General features: G+C 38.7%; 2 protein-coding genes across 2 annotated transcripts; both read right to left on the reverse strand.

The window, feature by feature from the left end:
* Positions 1-2270: 2270 nt before the first annotated feature.
* Positions 2271-4020, reverse strand: LOC128858624 (heterochromatin protein 1-binding protein 3-like). Its single transcript, XM_054095046.1, has 2 exons — positions 3371-4020; positions 2271-3303 (listed from the first exon to the last, which is right to left on the reverse strand). Exons 1-2 carry the CDS (start codon positions 3842-3844, stop codon positions 2590-2592), a joined length of 1188 nt encoding a protein of 395 aa, XP_053951021.1. The 5' UTR covers positions 3845-4020; the 3' UTR covers positions 2271-2589.
* A 3584-nt stretch (positions 4021-7604) lies between these two features.
* Positions 7605-9295, reverse strand: LOC128854815 (histone H1-III-like). The gene is made up of 2 exons (XM_054089223.1): positions 8425-9295; positions 7605-8362 (listed from the first exon to the last, which is right to left on the reverse strand). Exons 1-2 carry the CDS (start codon positions 9136-9138, stop codon positions 7778-7780), a joined length of 1299 nt encoding a protein of 432 aa, XP_053945198.1. The 5' UTR covers positions 9139-9295; the 3' UTR covers positions 7605-7777.
* Positions 9296-10114: the final 819 nt, after the last annotated feature.

Genomic DNA, 10114 nt, shown 5'->3' on the forward strand with positions numbered 1-10114 from the left:
TTGAGCAACGTCATCTTGCATAGCCGTATTAGTTTTGCGGGCTACCAAATTCAGACATCGCGGCGTATAGTTAACTCCTTTTCGTACTGTCGAATGCAGCTTCAAAGTCGACGAAAAGATGGTGTGTGTCGATGCTCCTTTCATGGGTATTTTCCAAGACTTCGCGGATTGTTAATAGTTGGTCGATGGTGGACTTTCCAGGTCTAAAGCCACTCTGATAAGGTCCAATCAGTTGGTTAATAGTTTGTTTCAGCCTTTCGCACTTTCTTTCTTCCTTTCTTAGCTCTCGGTAGCGATCCCACATGGCTCGCGTTACGCCCGATCGTAGCGTGGCTCTATAGGCAATATCTTTTCTTTCAGCGGTAGCATGACATTCCTCGTCTTACAAACTGTTTTTTCTGGCTCGCCGGAATCCAATTTCTTTTTCGGCGGCGGTACGTAAAGAACGATAAATGTTGTTCCATTGCTCGTGCATGCCGGTTTGTTGGGCAGTACTCTCTGAGAGCAGGAGTAAAAGTCGAGTGGCGAATCTTCTGGCTGTCTGTTGTGATTGCAGCCTTTCGATATCGAACATTCTTTGCGTAGTTAGATGTACGTTTTTTGCTGCATAGAGGCGTGTGCGCAGTTTGGCTACAACAAGGTAATGATCCGAGTCGATGTTGCGTCCTCGGATCGTACGTACGTTTAATACACTGGAAGCGTGTCTTCCATCTATCACAACAAAATCGATTTGCTTTCGCGTTTTTCGATCAAGAGACAGCCAGGTAGCTTGATGTATCTTCTTATCTGCAGACTACCATGTTTCGGGCCCCGGCGAAGTCGATCAGTCTCTGTCGAGGCGGGGGCAGCGCTCAAAGGAACGTTCCAGCCGCTCATAGAACGAAAAGGTACCGTCTTCTCTTCTGTCGCGGCGTGGACACAAATTAGCGATATGTTAAAAAATCGGGCTTTGATGCGGATTGTTGCGAGACGCTCGTCCACCGGAGTAAACGACAGTACTTGGCGACGAAGTCTCTCTCCCACAACAAATCCGACACCGAATTTGCGCTCCTTTACATGGCAGTTGTAGTTGACGTCGCAAGGTCCTATGGTTTTCTTTCCTTGTCCCGTCCATCGCATCTCTTGGATGGCAGTGATGTCAGCCTTTACTCTCACGAGGACAGCCGGGCAGAACCATCTTCCCCATTAAGGGACCAGACAATCCAAGTGCATGCCCTCAAATCGTAGTTCTTAGTTTGTTTGCAGGGTTCGTCATCAGTATAGGATGTTCTCATCCGAGGCTTTGCACATCTTTTCATTGGAGGAGACTTTTAAGTGGCGGGTCCCAAACCCAGCGCACAACCAGCTGTCCTGGGATGCTTCGCCTTCTCACTTTGGCTCACTCCCAAACGGGTGTTCGGCAGCTACCTAGAGGATACTTGGGCTAGTCCCGGAAGCTGTGAGCTGCTTGAACCATATGTAGAAGAGGCCGATTCTTCTCCCAAGTGAATGGTGATCAGTAACTGTCCCCTTCCCCAAAAACACTAACGTTAGTAAAAAACAAAGGTCTCTTATAATTTATTATGCATGTAAGAGGATCAAATTATTGAAAGTCCGCTTTTTAACTGCCGATAATTAGTGAAAACGTCGATATATCGAAGTTGAAAGTTATTCAGAAACACTTAGCGCTACAGCAATGTTCCTAACAGAACGTCAAGTTTTTGATCTGCTAGTCATTTTTATATCCTCAACAGAAACAATTTCTTGAAACTTTTTCACCAACCTTTGAATTGTCGACTCATTCGGACGATTACTTCCTCCAAAAAATTACGAATTTTGCGAAATGTTGTTCTTAAAGATCCACCATTTTCGTATTAAGTTTCACTAATTTTAATGCATTGTTTTATCCTGTCAAATTTTACAAATTTCTACTTGACAAATCTCAAAGATGACATAAAAAAGGTACCGTCTACCAAATATTCACTACTGAATCTAGCCGTCAATTGAAAGACCTCTTCGATTTTTTGCACTTCAAAGAGGGAAAGGTATGTATTTTAATTTGCATTATTGTTCATTTTGTATTGTAAATTGTAAATTGTATTTATTATTATCACGAGTTTGGTGTTAGTAATTACCGAGCTTTGCGGTACTAAAATAATACCGACATTCTCATCCTCGGTATACTCGAAAATCTCGGGAAATGCATTGTTGTCATGCGGGCGCCGCGCTACCTTTGACAATTTTATTCGTATTGTATAATATTATTTTAATAATATACAATTTCTCACGATTTCATACAAAAGAACAACATCTGCAGACAGACAATTAGCGTGGCAAAAGGTGTTCGCAGAAAAGTCTTGTTGGCAAAAGCACTTATTATCCGGGCCTCTCTTTACCAAATATATATGTACATGTATTGGGGAGAAAATTTTCACAAAAATATAAATTATTATGTATTCCCTATTTGAAGACAAATCTTCAATCAAACTCTAGTTAAGGAAACTATCCTCTATACATATGTACATACATCGATTTTTATTACATTTACAAAATTTAAACATCGCTTATTTATCTAACAACTCTAGTAATTTTGTTTCCTCTGGTGCGTTTTTAGACTCTCCGCACATTATTTCCAGCCACAGTGAACTTTGTTGATGTAATATTCTTCTTAACGAAAGGCACTGCAGGAGGGGATGGAAAGCTTACACCTAGATGAGTAACCAGGTTTACTTTTTTGTTAATTTCTTTCAGCTTTACATTATCCGACGCCTGCGTCGTTTTTGTGTTAGATTTGAGAACCCTGGGCTGTACTGTAGAGGGGCTGACAAGCACGGTGGGTCGTCTTATAGTTTTCTCACACTTCAGCGGCATAGAACTACAAGTGGCACCCTTTGGATCACTGTTATCAAATATTGCAAGATACGGTGTATATTCTGCGTTTTTTATAAGTGCAGCTTTCAGCAGTTCTGAGCTGATAACCTTCGCTGTTTCTATAGCTGCATCGGCGTAATCAACTATTTGTGGTTTTGGTAGAAAACTCTTGGAAGAACCTGCACCCAATCGAAACACTGCTGAAGGAAGCAAAGCATTTGCTGGAGAAACATTCGCTGGCGGAATCTTTGCTGGTGTAACCTTTGCTGCTGGATCTTTTTTAAGCAACGTTTTTGGAATGAACTTTTTCTTCGCTTTAGCTTGCTGGGTAGTCGGTGGAGCTCGCACTTTCTTTCTAGTGTTTACGATTTCTTTTCCTTGCTTTATGTGTTTGGTTGGGAATGGCCTTCGTCTCTTTTCTCCTTTCGCTCTGCTTTCATTTATTCTTCTCTCCTGTAATTCATGTGGTTTTCTCTCTGAACATATCATACATTTAGGCCATACTCATACATTCACTTACCAATTCCAATTTTTGCTGCTCTCGTAGTTTTACACATTCCTTGTAATGTTTAAATTGCTCTTGCCGCTGCTTGACTCTAATTTCTCCACCCGATATTTTGAACAGTCCATCCATAGTGCAGCCCTGGGACTGGACAACTTTTCCTTTGAATATTGCCCTCCTAATAATTTTCCTGATAACAGAGAGGGTAAACTTCCCATCCACATATGGGTAGTGATTGATAATATATTTCTTGATAGCCACCACCGACGAGCCGTTAGGCTCGTTTAGACCCTTCAACACCCTCAGTAACAAAGCTTCTGGATGAAACTTCCGATATTGCATTGACGCATTTGAACTCCAAGATGTTAAATCCGAGCTATTATATCCAACAAATTCGGCTGCCGACTTCTGGTCTTGCCGTTGTTTGAAATACCGAAGGTCATTTTTCAGCATTTCTTTAGTTCTGTTTATTGTTTTTAAAGATTTTTTCATTTTTTTGATTTTTTTTTTTTTGGTTTTTTTTTTTATAATATAAATTAACGAAATTTACTTTAATATTAATTTACTAGATGACAGAAATTTGTTGTGCAAAGCAAGGCGAATCTATACAAGGTGATAGCACTAGAGTAACAACAACATTTAGAAGTATTTTGCTTTTGAAATTTATTTTTTTGAATACGAAAATTTTAATCAGAAAGTCAGCAAACAAGCAAGGAAGCAACATAGAAAGGGCTGGGGTCAAAAAGAGAACAAAAAAATGTGGTCCCAATAGGTAAGTGAACTAGCAGCTAAATATATATGCGATGAAACGCGATTGGCATAAGAAATGACTTCCAAATGCTCATATTCATATATGGCTTATAACGCAAGCTAAATAGCTAATGACAATTTGGCAATCCAAAAAAGGGTTCACTACTGCTTCATATTTTGACGCCTAAGCGAAGTAATGAATCCACTCTCTCCTTCCGTGGTGAAAAATTAATGTCAGAAAAAGTATTCCAGAAACCTTGTTCAAGAAACATGCCCTGGAGATAGCGGATATCCACAAATCAAACGCTCAAAACCAGAAGACGGCGGTCAATAAAACAACTATCAGAAAGAGAAATATTGGCAGTGAAATAGATAACAGATAAATTGTGCCATATTCTTCTTTGTGACGTAATTGGCACGATAACCGCTTCTTTCTCATGCTAACCGGCGTGAAGGCAAGTCCTTCTCCACCTGATCTTTCCATCGCAGAGGAGGCCTTCCTCTTCCTCTGCTACCACCAGCTGGTACCGCATCGAATACTTTCAGAGCCGCAGCGTTGGTATCCATTCGGGCGACATGGCTCTGCCAACGTAGCCGCTGGATCTTTATTCACTGCGCTATGTCTATGTCGTCGTAAAGCTCATACAGCTCATCGTTCCAGCGTCTGCGGCATTTGCCGTCGTCACATGCAAAGGTACAAACAATTTCCGCAGAAACTTTCTCTCAAACACTCCAAGCTTCGCTTCATCGGATGATGTCATAGTTTACGCTTCTGCGCCATACGTTAGAATGGGCATGATGAGAGCCTTGCAGAGTGTTAAAATAAATCTAGAAAGTTTGTGTATTTGTTATGACCAGTTAAATATTGCATGCTCACGAGTCGTTAACCAAAAGCCTATTTGTTTTTGCTGAAGACGGAAAAGAAAAAAATATTATTATTATTATGATACTACAAAGCACTTGAATAATAACACAGTTAGGCTTGGGAGCATTAAATCATGCCTGTTTTCCACATGACCTTTCACCGAAGAAGTAGTTCTGAAATCTGGACTTATTTGCCGGTAGGGTATAGCCATAAATTCAGTCGTTCGGACTGCACTCCGATTTCATTAAAAACTTCCGTGGGAAGAAAATAACATATTTCTCCGCCGTTATTAGAAAAAACTTTTTCTATCAATTTAATGTTTTATGCACGCATTTTCATTTTTATTTTCGATAAAATTTGTCGGTTCAGGTGATCCCAAAAAGAATTTCCAACAATGTGCTCCACAAACTAAAATGAAGTCATAAAGCTGTCAATCTGGAAAGCGCATCCTATCAATGATTACGCAAATATTAGGATACGAATCTACAAATATAGTACATTAGAAGGTTCCTTATTTTTCAACTTACCAAAAGTAGCGACGAAAGTAAAAGGGTAGATAGTCAAGGAAGAAAGGGAAGGGGAAACAGAAAGAAAGATATAGGATAGAATAGAGTTAGAGATAGCTAGTACTGTGAGAATTTTCCTGATTCTTTAGCTAATCTCAAAATATCCTCCAGTTTGAGAGAACGATTATTACTCATTCTCATGACATTGAAACCCAACATTTGTAGCCTTGTTTTAGCAGAGGCAGGCCACTCACAGAGAAATGTTGCGTGCTATCAGCCTCCACTAATCAAGACAGGCAAATCGGGATGTGTCCTTTAATAATACCTACCATCAACCGAACATCTTTTCTTCCAAGTTTTAGAAGAAAGTTCTACAGTTTTCTGTTCGAGCTTGTCACAAAACACTTTGCAGCTCAGCAGCGTTCAAGACCGTTCCGGTTATGGGATCTGGTCCCTGTTGGGTAAAAGCTGATCCGCAGTTGGCCAATTTATCGAAAATAATATACATATGCATATATAAGGTATATCACATGGGATGAAAAGCCGCGCGCCAAACACATCGATGGCACTAGTTTTATTGCATTCGCCTCTTTTTTAGTTAGTACCCACCTTAAAACGACAGCTGCTAAAATTTCATGATATTCTATTCATTTGATCGTGAATTATTGTGCTAAGAGTGACGCTACTTTTGATATTTCCAGAACAAATACTAGATTTAATTCTAGGGCCACAGAATAACACCTATAAATTTTACATATTGCAATTTCAAAAACCTAATTTCTGAAGTAATAACATTTTTGTAACCGCTACTCGGGTATGAATGCATACAAGACGCAGCAGCACTAACCGGGACCGTAAAGAAAGATCAGCTGTTGGTTCTTCATTTGCTAAATATTAAGCCATGGGTTGCTCACTCTTTGTAGCGAATATTTACTACTTTGGCAACGGTTGCTAAAAAAAAAGTAAGTACCCCTATTGAAAACCACTCAAGCCGCATGTTACCACTTGTTAAGTACTTTTATCTGCCTCTCGTTTTTCCCAAATTAGCTTAACTTCTTCATCCTTACTATTTTTTTTATTTTCTTTTTCTCTCTCATATTTTAAATGTACTGCCCTTACATGATTCAATAATAAAAGGTTTGCTCAGTAAGCAGCTTTCTCGTTCCCTCTTAACAAATCGGCTCCCTTAGCAAGACACTGGGTTGCAAGCTCTAGAAATTTTTACTAAAAGTGGAGGAAAAGTAAAATTTGTAAAAAAAACATTTCATTTTCAAAATGGACTGCTTACGAGCAACAACTCGCTCAAGAGTTTTCATCGGTATATTCAGGACTATGGTAGTATGGCATGGAATACATATCGCTTAAGTCAGGATATGATAGAGTATTTGACGCAATCCGATATCGAGATGAAGAATTTACAAAGCCTTATTTCTTATGATGTGGGGATTTAAACGGAACTCATGTTTTGCTGGCATTTGCTTAAGAGTTACAGCAGGGAAAATTATTGAATAGTCCCGACGCAACAGACCTCATTATAAAAAAGTTGGCAGAACTTGTTTCCAATGAGCCCACCTTCCTATGGATGGATGAAGTGTCCAGAGGAGGCTTAGAAAAGCACAGTACCAGTATGAAAGAGCTTCTCATAAAAATCGGCTTAAAACTGTAGGACCTTCCAATTGGGGAACGCGCGCTACAACTAGGAGGAGGATCTCGGCGAAACACCTAACAGAATTGTACGTGCCAATTATTTATTTATTTTTAACAAAATAGTTTCATATTGGCGAAACTTCGCGATTTGTTTTAAATTTAAAAATTAATTCACAAAATAAAATCTTGGATTATGTGAAATAATTTCTTGTTTTAATATTAGACTTGGCAATTTCCGCTAATAACTTCTATTTGTACCATTATTTACATTCAAATATTGATTAAAATTTATTTTTCCAGCCGTTCGCAGTTTGTTTCCATTTAAGTAACAAAATACTATTTTGCTACCATTTTTACCAAAAAGGATTAAATGTTTTTCCTTCTTATGCACCTTCTTAAATACAACCTTTTGTAAGGGAGTGTCAAAATTCAAATGTCACTAGTGAGCAAACCTTTAATAATTGAATCATGCTGCCCTTAGAAATATGTTTTGGATTTAAATTTAAATATATTGATATCTTCCTTATATCTAATACTGAAATATAGCCAAAGGCTGTTGCTATGGGTATCTTTAAAGAAATAAGTAACGGATTTAATATAATATAATAAAAATCAACATATAGTTTTTAATTATTTTTCCACCAATATACGTAGCTTTCATTTGGTTTTGGTTTTCTTTCCTGCCAGCTTCTTGGCGGGCTTAACAGTATCCGCACCGCCAGCACCATTTTCAGCGACTTCTGCAGCGCTTGTTTTACCTTTTGCGAGTGGTTTCTTTTTCGGCATTGCTGCTGCTTTTCCCTTCGACATTGCTTTTGGTGATGATGTTGATACTGCGGGTATAGGAGGAGCCGATGCAGATTTGGTGTGTGATCCTTTCACCTCCTTATCTGCTGTCGAATTCATTGGGATGGTTGGAATACCTTTGGCACTTTTACTTTGTGTCGCCACTTTGGGTTTCTCCAGCGGCTGGTTATTGGCTATCGTTGAAGGTTTCACATCTTTGGTGGCAGTTTTGTTCGAATTTTTTGAATCGGTCGCTTTCGCCATTTTTTTCGCTGTTGCTGATACTTTTGGTAGCTTTGCAGTTGGTTCAGCGGCGTTATCTAATTTCACCACTGGCTTGGCTGCCTTCGTTGCCTTTGTTGGTTTTGTGGTATTTTCGACGGTTGCTGGTTTTGGCTCACCATTTTCAGCTTTCTTTTTTATAGTTTTCGGCTTTTTAACGGCTTTTTTAGCAGGCTATAGAAAATTAAGCATTAAATCAAATTAATCAAAATAGTCGGTAAAACGCTTCCACTTACCGCATCCTTCTTGGCCTTTTGCATTAGCTTTTTACGTTTCTGCCGCTGTTCCAGACGATTAATCTCAGCAGATATCTTAAATGAGCCGGTCAGTCCGCTACCTTTCGCTTGCACCAATCTCCCATTTGTTACGGCTTTCTTGATGTACTGCTTAATAAGTCTTAGCGTACGTGGACCATCCAACTGTGGATAAATACTCTTAATATATTTATTGATAGCCAACACCGAAGAGCCGCCACGCTCATTTAGGTTTCTAATAGCCTCAACCACCATCATCTCAGTGGTGGAACGTGCTGGTTTAGTTTCGCTGGATAATGTAGGGGCATTGGAGTTGGGTTTTTTCACTTGAACTCCTTCTACTCCGCCTTTAATATCCAGTTTTCCAGTAACACTTCTCAGAGAAATATCTGCATCAGTACTCACAGAAGCGTCGGAGTCGTTTTCCGATTCATCAGCTTTGTTCGGTTTGACTTTAAGAGAGCCTATGGAATCTACAACATTATTTTTCTCAATCTTCGCTTTGCTACTGCTTCCGCTAACGAGCTTGTCTCCGCTGCCATTTTCATCCACACCATCGCTGGGCATATCCTCTTCACTATCGACCCCATATTTTCCATCATCATCTTCAGCTGATTCCTCACTTTGCTCCTCTTCGCCCGCTTCTTCCTCTTCATCATCAGAGGTTTCAAGTGATTGGCAGAAAAATAATTTCATAATTTTACAAGAAACTTTGAATTCAACAATAAAATGGACAACAATCACATTAATGTATTTCGAAATGACTATTCAAGTTAGACGAATTCTCAATTTTCTGTAGATACAGTAATGAATTAAACGGTTTCTTTAACCCATGTAATGACGTTATTTTTGTATGCATGTGTAAATAAGTATCGTACCTTCAAAGGGGTAAATGAATGCGTAGATTTTTTAGGAAATGAAATGAGAAAAAAAAACTTAATTGGTTTCCTAAAATTAACATTAAGATAAAAAAATGTTATGCTTACCTACCTATTGGTATTTAAGTAAATATATTATATTTACTAAATATTTTACTGCGTACTTGTACGAAAATCAGGTGAAACACAAAAAGAGACTACACAGCAAATTTCAAATATATATTTTCGTTATTCATTATAGCCCAATTTCAGTGACGTAGTCCGTCAACTAAGTGAAAGTATATTACCTCACAGTTCAACTGACAATGACAGAGGCAAATGTTACTAAGTTTTTGCTCGCATAGAATCCAAACGTGTTTAGTTTTAACTCCTGCTAATTTGCTGTATTTGCATAAAAATAAGTAATTTTTGTGGAAAATATGACAAATCAGTTGCGCAGTGGTAGTTGTTTCTGCAAAAAAATATTCCACTGTGCGTTTTGCGCGCGTCCTAGGATTAAATTTAGTGTACAGATTTTCATATTGAATAGGAATATTTGCTATCTATGCCCTGAGTATTGGCCTGAAAATTGACTTAAGTCATTCGATATTTTGGCTATGAGTTTAGATTCCATCATAAGAGCGATTTTATAATCGGTGATGGATGGGTGGATGAAAAAATTATGAAGAAAATAACAAAAAAAATTACAACACGGCTCAATTTTTCCCGTTCAGAGTTTTTTTGTTTTAAAAACTGATTTTGTTGAATCCAAGGATGAGCAGCTTCAACTGCCACGTCACCGGGTACTCGGCAGT

The sequence above is a fragment of the Anastrepha ludens genome, chromosome 2 (genome assembly GCF_028408465.1).
Source record: "Anastrepha ludens isolate Willacy chromosome 2, idAnaLude1.1, whole genome shotgun sequence".
In the NCBI taxonomy this organism is placed as follows: domain Eukaryota; kingdom Metazoa; phylum Arthropoda; class Insecta; order Diptera; family Tephritidae; genus Anastrepha; species Anastrepha ludens.